Raw genomic sequence first — 14,906 nt, 5'->3', positions numbered from 1 at the left:
CAATAGGAGTCTCCTCCACAACCAACAACTCACACCAAATCTCCACCTCAATAGGAGATAGCTTCACCTCCATAGAAGCCATGTGAGAAGGAGTGGAGACAAAAATCCAAGCCCACCACCTCTGTAACAACATTTTACTCATAAAGAGAAGACAATGTAGAGCCTTCCCAACAAAGAACCAACCACCCGCTAGTGGGGCAACCCAAGCTTGATCAACCAGCATAAAGGCACAAGAACCTAATGCTTGAAACCAATAGTGCCCAAGAGAGACAAGCTGCATGAGCCTCCACAACCCAAGATTGCCCCAAAGGTAGCAACCCATCATGACATCCAACATAGGGAGGGGGTGAGGAACCATCCCAACCCAGTCTTTACCAGCATAAAAGCAAGGAGTACCATGCAGATAGCTAAACTCCCCACCAGAGCTTGGGAAGACACAAGATCCAAAAGACTTGATCCAAATAATGTCGTTCCAAGGTAAGATGAACCAGGGAGAATGAGAGCCTTGGAATAGGCTTTGAAATCTAATACCTCCACCCTTGCCCATGTTACCATCACAACTAGCTACGAATTTGGGTGAAAACTTCTTTCCCCATAGTCGTAGAAGGGTAGAGCCAACCTTCACAAAAATTAGACAACAACCCTCAAAAGAAAGCTGCCCCTAGCAAAGAGCGACACCTTGGAGGAACCCGTCAACACTGTCACCAGCAGGAATGGTAGTGAAGACCAGACCCCAATCTGTACACATCCTTCTCAAATAATGAAGGCCACAACCAACATGAGTTCTAACCTAATGGAAAAAACTCCCAGCTAAACTGCACCACACAAGAGCAAGATGATGTGTCTGAAAAACCCTTGCCTTTAGACCAACAAACAAGCATTGGGACAACAAGACAGCCGGATCCAACAGGGAAAAGTCTACCAAAAGCTTACAAAAACAAACTCCCTCACCGCTAAGCGCCTCATTAATACATTAGATTGCTAGATATAATAGGTAATATAATGCATTATACAATGTTTAATTTTATCAACCCAAGTATAAACAAATTTAGAGAATGCATGAAGAAACTAGTTAAATTTTTTTTTTTTAACTTCATAAGTAACCTGTGAAAATGTATGACAACTCAACTAAATCACCTTCCAAGAATTATAGTCAATATAATAATAATATCAGAATAAAATAAACATATTTCACCCCTAGCAATATAAAATTATAAATGTCAACTATCATAGTTATGAGGCCACCAAGTATTAAACACAAAAAAAAAAACCAAAATGGTATATGAGAGCAAGAAGTACTATGTCAGTCCAGCATTTAATAAATTATTGATTGAACAAATAAAAAAATATAAAATTTTCATCATAAGGAGGCGGCCTGTACAACATGGTGATTGAAGAAGATTTAAAAAAAAAAAAAAAATATTGCAATGGAAGGGGAAAGTCAAACCCCTTTCCACCTCTAAGCTTGGCGTCCATCCATATAAAGGGGAAGCATTTAATTAAAGGGAGGGGGAGCCTTAAAAGGCACGTCTCCCTTCCCTCCTCCTTCCCACGTGGGAAGAGGGAGGGGGTGGAGAGACCTTAGGAGGTAGGGTTAGGTAGGTTAGAAATATTTTAAGATTGATTTTTTTAAAATATTATATCATTTAATTTAGGAGTATGAGGGGGAAAAGTGTTGGGTAGTTGATTTAATTTTTTAAAAAAATTATTTATTTTGGTAAGGGTAGTTAGGATAGACTTAGGAATTTAAAGATTTAGGTATTGGGTTGGTTAAAAGTGTTTGCATTTTTATTTTTTTATTTTTTTTAATATATGTATTAAATAAAGATTAATTGCTAAAGAATGGTCATGTAGCATAGATTTAGGGATAGTTCAACAAGTATAATTTGTTTAAAATAAATATTTATAGATTTGTAAAAAATTTGTAAAAAAAGAAATACTAAATTTCTTTATTTAAGATAAATATTTATAGGTTTGAAAACAAGAAATACTAAATTTAAAAATTAAATATGAAAGTTAAAAAAAAAATATTATGATACATCAAAATGTTATAAAATTTTTAGTAAAGATTGATTTGAAAAAGTATAAATAATAAATTAAAAAAATTACATGTAAAGGTTAAAAAAAGGAAACAAATTTAAATGTTTTAATAAAGATCTCTTTAATTACTTATGTAGTAAATAGTTAAAAAGGTAATAACTCAAAAAAATACACTTTTCTACTATATTTAGTTTTCTTTTTTAAAACATTGTTAACATTTCTTTACAATTAAATTTTAGTTTTAATAATTAGTTTGGGACGTAGTTATAATTTGTAAAATTCATTTAGTTTACTAAAGAATATAATAATATCTATATTTGATTTTATAATTTATATGTATTTTTAATGCTGAACATTTTTTCAATTAATATAATTGTTTATAATTTATAGACATGTAAAGAGGAAAAAGAGAATCAATTTAAATAAATAATAATAGAGACCTAGTACTAGTGCATACTCAAATGTTCAGAGTTAAGAAAATAAAAGATAGGTAGTAAGAAGTTCGTCAAAGAGGAATAATTTTTTTTGCATCTAAATGAAGTGAAAAACAACTAGGGTAATCATAAAACATCTTCACGTCGCTATACTCTAGAACCATTGACTCAAGAAATTGAATTTTCACATGCATTGTGAAGTATTTTAGTCAAGAGCATTGAAGGTGAAGGGTTATCATCCAAAATACAATTTTCACTTAGTATTGCACACATTGATAGTCAACCCGACAACCTACCATAGAAAACTTGAATCTAGATTTTGAATGGCACAATCTTCGTTTCATCAACTAACTTCAACATCTCCAAGTTAAGTGTAGACTATGTATCTCCTTATCTAATTGAAAATTCAAATCAGTCGGTAATATATGAATCTTTGACGTAATTTTGCAACCTTAGAATGCAATTTATACACATTTAGTCATAACAAGTACTATTCAAAAATAACCACAACCTGATATGAGTGTAAACCCTTTCAAATTAAACATCAAGTCATTCGACTAAATTATAAACATTAACATATCTTTACAAAAATAAAATAAAATTTAGTTGTGTTTTTGCCTTGTTGAGTTTGGGCATGACAAAAAACAACAACCACCTTAACCAAAATGTATTACACTTGACTTTCACCTTAGGCCCATCGAAAGGTATCAGGAAATCCTAATCCATCATTTACCAGATCCACTTGATCACCAATTTGAACAATGCATCACTTTAGCAAAAAAAAAAAAATCTTCTTGTTTGCCTTTTTCCAATGTACATGCATAACTTCAAGAAATTTAATTAAAACAACCAATGTATGACTAATTAATAAATCCCCATTGATGCCACATCATCACACAACTTTACATTGCCAAATATCCATTAAAGTCAGCCCAAACATTACCAATTTAGGATCAAACATAAACTATTCCAAGTGCTCTTGCACTTTCTCGTTGTCTTACTTCAATCAATCAAAATTATATCCCCTTGTAAACAAAATCATGTGTCATTTTAACATTAATCACATAATTAAGTATGGATCATAAATATAGAATTACAACATCTAAATCAACATATATCTAATAGACCAATCAAATCATTCATCATCTATCACTAATTGCTCAACTTGGTTTCTCTAGCACACTTAAATCCAACATAACTCTCAAGACCAACTTTGTTTTCACCATGATGGTAGAAAATGCATCATGAGATATCCCTTAGTTATCCATAGCTACCACACACCTTAGTTCCTACTGCACAACCACTTTCAAGTGAATTTTCACTCTACATATACGAAAACAACGCTCTCAATAAATAATCAACCAACTACCTTCATATTGACACCAATGAAAACAAAATAATTGATCAATTGGACATCAAACATGAATTATAACCTCTTCAGCATCATCAATTATGCCAACAATATCCCCCTTTGGTATTGATGGAAATACTAACTATTCTCCAAATAATGATGACAACATCAAAAGACTAACTTGGCAATATCAATTGTTATACATCATCCAGTTGCTTCCTGGGTCGATTCATCCTCTCAACTTTAGTTCTTCTCCTTTAGACTACTTGGACTTATTCTTAGATTATCTCCCCTTAGTGTTCTTGTGCTTCTCCCACTTTGACAACAATTCCAAGGGTTCCACTCAAACATGAGTCACCTATCTTTTAATCTCCAACAACTTTCTCAATTCCAATTCAACTACTGCACTTCTAAGTACTTCCCTAGAGAATTAGTCCCATTGACACCAATCCACTATAAAATATGCAATTAAACCGCTAGATTAATGCATCAATAGCATCTCAATTCTTCTCTAGTAGGGGAATGACCCCTAGCTTATCTCTTTAATACTCAAAAGTATCCTTGGGTAATAGTTTAATAAAGATATCTACAACTTGTTCCTTTGAAGACACATAAACCATCTTCACCTCTTTCTCCTACACCTTTTCTATCAAAAAGTGATACTTGATTACAATGTTCTTAGTCTTGGGAAGTTGCATTAGATTCTTAGATATGTTTATTGCACTAGTATTATCACAAAAGATAGTTATTGATTATGTGATTTTTCAGTAATCCCTTCCAAGAATTTATTTATCCATATAGCTTGTTAGAAATGTCTAGAAAGTTCCATATAATCTTCCTCTTTTGTGGATTGTGAAATGTAGTTCTTCTTCTTACTAATCCAAGACATGAGTCTTTCACCTAGGAAGAATGCACCACCACTTATGCTCTTTCTATTGTCAATGTTCCCTGCCCAATATGTGTCACTAAGCACCAAAAGTAAAATCATCTTCACAATGATGCTAATGTCCATAATCAATTGTTCCTTTTAGATATCTAAATATTATTTTCAATTTCACCATGTGTGTTTCCTTGGGATTAGACTAAAGTCTTGCAACAAATGGCTCTAAACCATGGGTGAGGGATTATATCTAGTTTTAGAAATTGCTCTACTCTTTCCTTGTTGGCGAAAACATCCCATGTCTTTAAGTGTGTAGTTTCTTTGTACCCTTCCCATGCATAGAATTCATCAATGGTAGTCTCGCGGAAGGGGTGTGGTGTGAGTAGCGTGGTTTTAGAGGCTCTTGGTCTATAGCCATGCAATTGATGTTGTCCTTATGAATATAAAGTGATTTCACTTCTACATATGAAATCTCATTGAAATGTTTATGTTCCTAAAGAAACTCTAAATCTTAAGGTGACTCATAACTTGAAATTTGGTGTATTTGTTGTTCCTCATCTCACATATTGGTGCTAAAATGAAAGAGAAAATGTACTAGATGCAAACTACAGACATGTCAAAATCAAATCAAATCTTCAAATATACGAGATACAAAATTTTATTTGATAGCACTATGTATGGTAAACTTGTGGCAAGGATAATGAATGTGGCAATGCCCTAGTTTAACCAAACATATACATGAACATGATAGAGCTCAAAGACTGTATCAATTAGTGTCTCAAGTAAATCATGTCTATATATCATATAAATCTTATGACATGCTCCTCACACTATGCCGAGGATGTATAAATGGTCTCTATATATAGAAAACATATTATTGCTTGATTCTCATGACTTACCAAAGATGCATGTATTAGCCTTGGCTTTGGTTCTTCCATCACTTCCGACTATAATGATTTGTCTCCTAGGTAATTTTATTGTCTACATGTTCATAAACTTCAATTCATTTGATTTATGTTATGCAGGGTTACATTTAAATGAATTCTACTATTGATTATCTTCATATTTTCTACGATTACATGTGAATGAATTCGATAATTTATGCTGAGGTTGAGACCATTAAAGAATAGTTGAAATGACATTATTCTCTTTTGAAATAAAATACTTGCATGATTTATATGTTTGAATTACACATTGCATTATCTATCTGAATTATATGTTAAAGAACTCTTTTACTAGAACCATTTCTTCCTCAGTAAAAAAATGCTCATCAAAGAAGAAGAAAAACAATCTCAATTAAGTGTCATGTTGGATGAATAAAAAAATGAGGCTAGCCATGAAGAAATGAAGGCTTAATAGAATGGATTGTACATGAAAATGGTGCAAATACTTCTAGACAGAAATTATTTTTCAAGGCCCTTGCGAATCAACTTGAATGTGACCAAGACCTACACTCGAAGTATCATGGTATGATATTTGAGTACATTATCGAGCATCATTTAGAGTTTGAGCATTTCTTTTCTTAGAAAGATGAAATGAAATTTGAAGAATACTATGAAAAAATGATAGAAGATGGTACTTGGGAAGATCATTGTGTGATCTTTACACCAATTAAAGGGTCAAGTCTCTCAAATCTCCAATTTTGATCGCTCACATAGTCCCACACTCCATGTCTTATATCATGATGGAAGCCACTACAATAGTTTGCACTTCATTAATAACAATGTCAATGGTTTTGTAGTGCTTGTTATGTTAGAGGACAATACTCAAAGGATGATATTTCTGACCACAAGCCTATGGAGTTCTTTATTGATGAAAAACAGTGGAAAGATACTAGCAAAACATGCAAAGAAGATAAATTCTTGAAAAGATAGGATGAGCCTTGACGAAGGAAAAGTCTAATACGGTGCATTCCATGGGTACCAAGGAAAAGAAAATAATAAAGATAAAAATCATTTTACCAATGTTTATTGTGCACATAAAATATTATGAACAAACTTTTCACATTAGTACTATTGATATAACCTTTGCACCCTTCAAAGATACAAGCTCTAGTATAAATAAGCACACAAATTAAAAGTCTCATTTGACCAAAAAACCACTAAGAGATAGCCTTACTAAATGACCATGTATATTTAAATAAAACATGCTTTAGAAAGCATCACTAGAGTTTCCTAGAAACTCTGATAAGTCCACTCACTTATGTAGCCAGATTTTAGTGCTAGTACATAACTTTCCTTTTCTAAAAATCTTCCACTTCAAATGATGAAAGTCAACCTGTGAAAAAAAGCCTTGAAATGTCTATAACTCAATGATTTTTTTCTATATTCCCACTTCTTTTTTTCTTCATTTAGGGCCCGTTTGGCAAGCTGAATACTATTGGAATAGGCATTTGTCTATTCCTAAAATCATCAAATTCTCCGTTTGGGTGCGACAAGTAGGAATAAGGAATAGGCATATGATTGGAATACGTATTCCATTTTGTGCCAAAAAAGAGATATTTCAATTCCACCCAAAGAAGTGGAATTGGAATACTTATTCCTATTCCACATTTTTATTTGCTAAAAGCTACAAAACTTTCAGGTCCGTTTGTGAAGCCCGCTCATCTTTTGGGGCTCAAACTCATTCTATAGATTCTATCGACACGACCATTTGCCTTGCAGGGCCGACAGATTTGTTCATATAAATAACCGAGCTCTTAGCGACAGATTTGATCACAGTTATCCAAGGTTATAGTCATATTTGATTCAGAAATCAAGTTATAATCCTATTTTGTGGAGCGAAATCGTGAATCTTGCATATATTTTGTTCGCAAGTCGGAAATGGAGTCTTATAAATCAGGAAAGGGGAGTGTGATTTCGCAGGATAATTATACACAGAGCAGCCAAATTCGAGATAGAAATTGTGGCAAGCTTTGCCATTTTGCAAGAAATTGGCCAACAAAGAAGTGGAGTAATAATGTTGCACAGTCCAAACCCTAGAATCCCCAAAAAGGTAATTGGGGCCAGAGACCTATAGCTGGTAATGAATCTTTCCTTGCTCATCATTTGCATTAAAACATCAGGAGCAATGCCGTTTTACAAATCTTTAGCTCCGCGAAATATTTGGAACAGATCATTTGCATTCTATATTCATTTGTTTGAATCTTTAGGTCAGAACAATTTTGCTGTATAAATGGCTGAAAAGTAAAGACAATTTGAAGGGCTGATCTTGTTACAGCCAGTTTTTATATGCATTTTACCCCTCATTATGCTAAAATTTTATATCATTTGCAATGTTTTAGTGTGCTACTCTAGATAAAGCTTGATCACAATTTTGCTGATGTTCTTTGCTTTTTATGTACAGAGATATGGGTAGAGGGTTCAATTGTGTCCAATTTTAAGCCGCAGAACAAATAGAAGTGTTCCGGTAATTTTAAAATAATTTAAAAATGACATTAACCAACCATTCTGTTGGCTGGATAGCCATTTGGCAAATGATAAGGCCATAAGGTTCTCATGTTGGAGAGTACATGTGATCTTTGTGATTTAAATCTAAAAATTGAAAAACATTAAAAAAAAATCTTAAAAGTAATCTAACTCATTCAAATGTATAATGAAAAAAATATTAAATAACAATAAAAAATAACTTTATTTCAATTCCGCTTTTGCACAACCAAACATAGGTATACATATTCCCTATCAAATTCTGGGTGAACCAAACAGAGAATAGGAATACGTATTCTATTTTTGTATTTCCGGAATAGGTATTTCTATTCCGCTTGCCAAACGGGCCCTTATTATTATTATTATTTATGTAGGGTCCAGACCTGCAGGTAGCTCAGCCAGGCACAAAACCTGAAAGATACCAACCAGCGAAGGCCACCACATAAATGTTTTAGGAACTCGACACAGGCCCCCTCGTACTCGATACGTCTTCAGAATCTGCCCCAAGTGATCGTATAGATTTTATTGTTGTGAGTATTTTAAACTAAACTAGAAAATCCATTTTGAAGACCTAAGCCACAACAAATTCTACCTGAACAAATTCAGAAGAATACAAACAAAACATGAAGATTACTAAATATGGAGTCTGAAAGAAGAAAAATATTCCTTTCCTTCTTACAATCATGGCTCCTCATAAGAGGGATTCACTCACTGTTGTGCCAAAATTTTGCCACTGAGAAGTATTCCAGACCTCACCCTGCACATATTCGAGATGAAACATTTCATCAGCACAATATAAGGAAGAGAATTTTAGCTCCAAAATCTAGACAGGGTACACATACATTGGATCTCAGAAGAATGTTGGAGCAAATCCGAAATGGTTCTGTTTGTGTTTGCGTTTGGATCGAGAGGACTTCCAGTTGCTTTCTTTTCATCAGATCTAGTTGCTTGATCAGCAGACTTGTTGGGCAGCAATACTGATCTTTCTGTAAAGTTAATTTCAAGTTTACTTGGCAGGGGTCCTCCTTACATTGCTCCAAAGTTACTTCATTGCTTTTATAGATGAATTCGTCCTGTAAATTATATGGCTGACCCATGGATTCGAACCCGCCACGTCCTTCCTCTTTATTTGGGAAAACTAATTGCTGCAAACCGTGATTTTGTTGTTCGAGCTCAGCAACACGGAGCTTTAATTCCTTCAGATAGCTCGTGGTATTTGCCAGTATTGAATGCTTATCTTTCTGTAAACAGGACATTTAAAAGTCGGAGGCAGCAACAGAATCGCAACATAGAAACAGAGCTTTTGGGAAAAATTTATAAATGTTGATGAATAAACTCTAAAATCAATGACAAATTTGTTTGGATTGAATTTCAATTACTGCGTATCCTCTGCTTGAAAAAATTCCATTCATTTGAGAAATTTTCACATTCTTTTTATTCAATATTGTAAAAGTATTTTAACAGACTAATTTTCAAGGATAATTTATCTGGATTTGTTTTAGAACTAAATCGTTCCGCTGCTTAAATTTTCTCTTTTTTTTTAAAGACTTCTCAACAGTTTTTTTAATTAAAAAATGCTTTATATTGTGTGTTAAATCCCTACTTAGTTTACAAAAGCCGAAACAAAAGAACAATCTAATGACTGCAAATTTTCGTAGATCGCTTATGTGCAGGGAAAAAAATCGTGACAACACCGTTTTAATGTAATACCTTCGAAATTTGAGGCAAGGAAGAACAAAGATTTAAGAAATGCTGTCTCAATTTGATCCTTCTGTTCCGCTCGGCTATCATGTGATCAAATGTCGCTTTGTTCTGAAACCCCGATTTTGCTTGCTGTTGTTGATGAGAATGAGCAGGAGCAGTTTGCATTGACATTCGCGACCTCGAATTCCTCTTCTCTTCGATTTTTCTGAGAAAACCTAAACATCTCTTGAGCAAAATCTGGCCTGTTTTGAAAGAATCTACAGCGGCCATTGGATCAACTTTAGTGTATTTGCAGAAGGCATTCTGTGAACAAACAGTGTGATGGTAATAAGGCGAGGAGTTTACCGCCAATTGATTAAATCTCTCCGCATTGTGTAAATCCTCTGAACAGATCAAATGCCAGGAAGATTCAGCAGTAGCGTAAGGATGGCTATCAAATTCCACCACATCGTCCACAGTGAGAGGAACCTCGAAGTCCATTTTAGTGCAAGCATTTTCACTAACTATATCGAGAGAATCAAGATCCAAGCTAACATTGAATTCATCAAGGTATTTTGCCATTTCCTGTAATTGATATTGAGATAAGCAAAGCAGCAGGATTCGAACCTTGATCTGCTACATTCAAACAGCTTATTTGCATTGTAGGATAAGGTCATCAAACGTGTAAGTAATCTGCTACGTGCGACCAAGTCTCTTTTACTAATCAATGTTTTGTTTTGTTTTATTATTATTAAAGACTGACTAAGACTTGGTTTGTTTTGCTTAAACATAGCCCTCAAAAATCGAACGGCTTAAACATCACACACTAAGGCTTGATTCCTAGTGCAAAAGTGTTAAATAGTCAAAATTTGACTTACTTTTTCAAATTAATTTCTTCCTTAGTGTGTGATGTTTAAGGCTGGCCCTCAAAAATATCTACATATGATGCATTCAATTGTGGTTGTTGAGTGTTGACTACCATTCAAATTTTGGCTTGGTTTGTTTTGCTTAGACATTGCCCTCAAAAATATCTACATATAATGCATTCAATTGTAGTTGTTGAGTGTTGGCTACCATTCAAATTTTGGCTTAAATTTTTAGTCTTGGTCTTTTTCATAAGGTGGGTATGATTTATGGTAGTGGCCAAATGCGGCTCTCTAGTCATGAAATTATATTTATTACTTCTTGTCGTAAAGTAAAAGACTAGAGTGTTCACTTGCATTCCTAGTATTAGTACTCTATTAAACTTCCTAAACAATATTTTTATTAAAGTGAATTTTCTTACAATTAAATCTTAATTTTTGATTGGTTATTTGAACTTTTCATGGTAGTCTTTTTTATTTCTTTTGTAAAAAATATCAAAATTATTGCATTCAATTTGAGATGCTCTAATGTGTAAACTTGGAGGTTTTAAAAAGGACATGTATTTGCATGAGCATGTGTCTAACAACAACTCAAAAGACAAATGGCATGGTCTTAGGGTGTGCAACAGGTTACCATGTTTGTAATCAAGCTCTAGATATTAATATATTTTTTAATTATAAAAAATTGAAACAACCCTGCATGCTAATAGGTTTTGGTTCATCACATTTTTACACATCTACATTATGTTTTGTTCATTTGTAAATAAATGCTTACATTAGGTACAAATCTTTACACTACTTTTGACAATTTTAGAAGAGTAAGACCCATTTTAGTTTTCTTGCATAGGTATGGACATTACGAACTACATATATAATTACATTTTCTTTGAAGATAGGATTGATTATATAACCATGCTCCGTATTTAAATGCACTTGCAAATTCTAATTGATTTTCAGTTTGTCCACATCGAAGATTTGAAGAAGTGGATAAGGAATGCTGCATATATTGATGGTGGTTCTAAAACAGAAGAAGTATGTTGATAAAATGACATTTTAAAACATATAAAAATAAGTCTGTGATTTTTTTTTTTCTCTATAAAATAATCGAGGAGTTTAGAGTAGTGTTTTTTTGGATAGGGTTTGAAAGTCATTTCTTTCCACATCATTTTCAAAAGATTCTCTTGTTTGTACCATTTAAAAATATGGATTCCTCATTTTTTTGGTCAAATGTTATGCTGTTAATTTAGGAGATTTGAGTACTTTTTTCTACTATTAATTCTTGCTACCTTGATATAGGTTTGATTATACAAAGTAAAATGGAACAAAGTATGTGCTACACAAGATAAGAACAATTGTCTATTTTTTCTTCTATTTTGCACAAGGTTTTCTATAGCTTATGATTCAGACACGAATAGATGAAAAATTGCAAATATGTATGCCCTTGTTATATCTCACTCTATTGGGTAGCACTTTCATGTGAAAGTTGTCAAACTAATTATAATAACTTTATGAATAGTTTTCAATTATATTAAAAAGAACTGAATTATTTAAATAGTGCATAATAGTTGGTTTTAATGGTATTTTCTCAAGAGTAACGCATGAATTTACAAATGATATGATTTGAATTTGAACATAAAAGAGAGGTACCTAGCTTAAAGCTTGTAATTTCAGTTGTCATTATCCCAATTATTGGAAAGTGGACGATATTGAGAGCGAGGACATGGCGGGGGTGCAAGATTCATTGATTGTTATTGCCAAGGCCTATTACTAAACCCACCTATAAACATAGGATGCATGTAACCAGAAATGCTAGTTATATGATTTTGTCTAGAACTTTGATCAATATTATAATTCAATGTTTGTCTCCTTTCTTTTGCAACATTCTAGTTTTCATTCTCATTACTATCTAAGTATGACCCCCAATTACTCTAGCTAGAATTGTAGCTTTGCCTGTTGGGGTTTACAAATTTTCCTACTCTTGCAGAATGAAGATTGTTTCCATGTTTTGGAATTTGGGCCACTTGTTATCTCTATTGGCTCTTGAAATACTAGAGGTGAACATAGTCTTGGGTTGGAATTAGAGGAAATAGAAGATACACAAGACTCATTCACACTGGTGGTCATGTTTGAGTTTTCATTCTCCTTTTGCTTCTTATTATGTGTGCCAATTTTGTCACCGGGATTATTCCTCATAAATCTATAGAATCACTTGTTTGCCAATCAAAAGCTCCAAAGAGTCAACATTTTTCCCTTCTTGTTCTTCTTCTTCATCCTTCTAGTGTTATTAGAACACTTACTTTGGTTTTGCATTCTCATTCGAATTCGAAAACTTACAAATATTGATTTCATAATTTGAGAATGGGTTATAATTGTACCATATCCTCTTTTGTTTAGCTATTCTCCCAATATTTAAGAATGTTTGAAAGTTGAGTTTGAACTTGATCAAAATTTTAGATTTAAGAGAAAAATAAGAAATCGTAGAAATTGATATGAAAACCATTTGTCTACAGGAGAATGATAATTCATCTACAAGCTCAACTTTATTCGTAGAACACCATAAAGAAGAATCAAATGATTTTATAAATCAAACTGCTAAAGCTTGGGATCATGACCAAAACAAGGAATCCAATCAAGATCAAATGTCAAGCCAAAGCGAAACTGAAAGAAATGAAAATAACAGTGCCATGTCATCTCAATCTCAGAACTTGGATGTTGAAGATAAAATGCCAAACTAGTGTAACATGGAGGATATTGACACAATTTTATACCTCCATCTTCGTAGAAGGAAACTATTCAAGATCAAATGTGAGATCAGAGCAAAACTAAAGATAATTGCATTATTTTTCATTATTTTATCATCTCTCAAACAAAAGGAACTTGTTCTTTTTATCTACCCAATTGATGCATCTATGTATAGCTAATAACATCCAATAACACTAAAGCATATCTAGAAATAGAGAAATTGTAGAGAAATCATATTATCTAATAACACTTAATGGACACTAAACCACATTTTTAAAACAAAGTTGACTTGGGCCACACACACACACATATATAGGTGAGAGTAGAACTTAAGACCTCCTGTGTGGAGGTCCCTCAATTCACCACTACTAAATTGTGTTATCAAGTAAAGAGTTTTTCAAGAAAATCATTGAGAGAAAAGGGTTAGAAGAGGAATTTTGTGATAATAGACACATTTAGGAAGATGCTTAATGTTTCCATAATTATTTTAAAAATAATTTTGAAATGTAGGAATAATTTTTAGAATAAACAAATGTATAATTCTAAATTTATGTATGAAAAATCATATTTATATTTTAAAAAAAAAAATAGTTTCATGTGAGATCAATAATTATTAATTTCAAACTATAAATGAACAAGGTAAAAATTATAATGAACCTTATATTACTGTCTTGAATATAGTACTGGAAAAAAATATAAAAATTCTACAACCAATATTTCTAGAGAGATAGATATACTTCAACTTTAAAATACCAAACATGAAACTTAGATTAAACTGATTTACAATACAAAGGAATGGCAAACCCTCTATTATAAAAAATAGTGTTAGATTAAGTTTTGACTGATTTAATTCTCAACTATTTAGCTATGTCTTGGTTTTCTAAAAACTCACATGGTGTAAAGGGAATTACATTTATTAATTTAGTTTTATAATTTTTGAAGAAACTATGATCTTGGAATGAAAGATGGCTATATTAATTTATCTATATTAAATATAAAATAATTAATTTTAAACAAGTTCCAAATCAAATTTGATCAAAATGGTCAGGCTTAACCAACACGCTCGAAGCTCTAACCCTCCTGAGGTGGTTGGTGTGGGCCCATTAACAATCTTATTCACCAATGTCATTGTTGTTTCCGATTCCATTGGCTCTCTAACCTGCCCAAATTTTAATTATATTTTGAACTGTCTCATCCTGCTTGTATTATCATAATGGGCAAGAAACAAATTTTGCACTCACGCTGTGCATAAAATGGGAACACTAGAATAGGCTTTGGCATACATCTCTATTAAAACTTGGAAGAATAGACAAAACATCTGAAAGATGGCCTCTTAAAATGCTAAGACTAATGGGTTCACACAGAATTCATTTGCTAAAAAATATTTTAGAAACCTTCAAACTAATCTAATCAATTGGTTAAGCCATATTATGGCCTATGGACATTTCTGCTTGTGTTAAAATGGAAACTTTTGAAGGGGATATGGAC

At 32.8% G+C, this 14,906-nt stretch overlaps 1 protein-coding gene and 1 long non-coding RNA gene across 2 annotated transcripts; one reads left to right on the top strand and one right to left on the bottom strand.

The window, feature by feature from the left end:
- Window positions 1-7,295: 7,295 nt before the first annotated feature.
- Window positions 7,296-10,569, top strand: LOC149564057 (uncharacterized). Its single transcript, XR_016364155.1, has 2 exons — window positions 7,296-7,726; window positions 9,789-10,569. It is a non-coding gene; the product is annotated as an uncharacterized LOC149564057 (long non-coding RNA).
- LOC149564058 (uncharacterized) lies at window positions 8,312-10,395 on the bottom strand. Its single transcript, XM_089827152.1, has 3 exons — window positions 9,841-10,395; window positions 8,973-9,371; window positions 8,312-8,887 (listed from the first exon to the last, which is right to left on the bottom strand). Exons 1-3 carry the CDS (start codon window positions 10,393-10,395, stop codon window positions 8,822-8,824), a joined length of 1,020 nt encoding a protein of 339 aa, XP_089683278.1. The 3' UTR covers window positions 8,312-8,821.
- Window positions 10,570-14,906: the final 4,337 nt, after the last annotated feature.

This window comes from Cupressus sempervirens, chromosome 4 (genome assembly GCF_028749045.1).
Source record: "Cupressus sempervirens isolate cs-2001-9-10 chromosome 4, ASM2874904v1, whole genome shotgun sequence".
Lineage (NCBI taxonomy): Eukaryota > Viridiplantae > Streptophyta > Pinopsida > Cupressales > Cupressaceae > Cupressus > Cupressus sempervirens.
The sequence above is the reverse complement of the archived record's forward strand: the minus strand, read 5'-3'. Positions and strand labels throughout refer to the sequence as shown.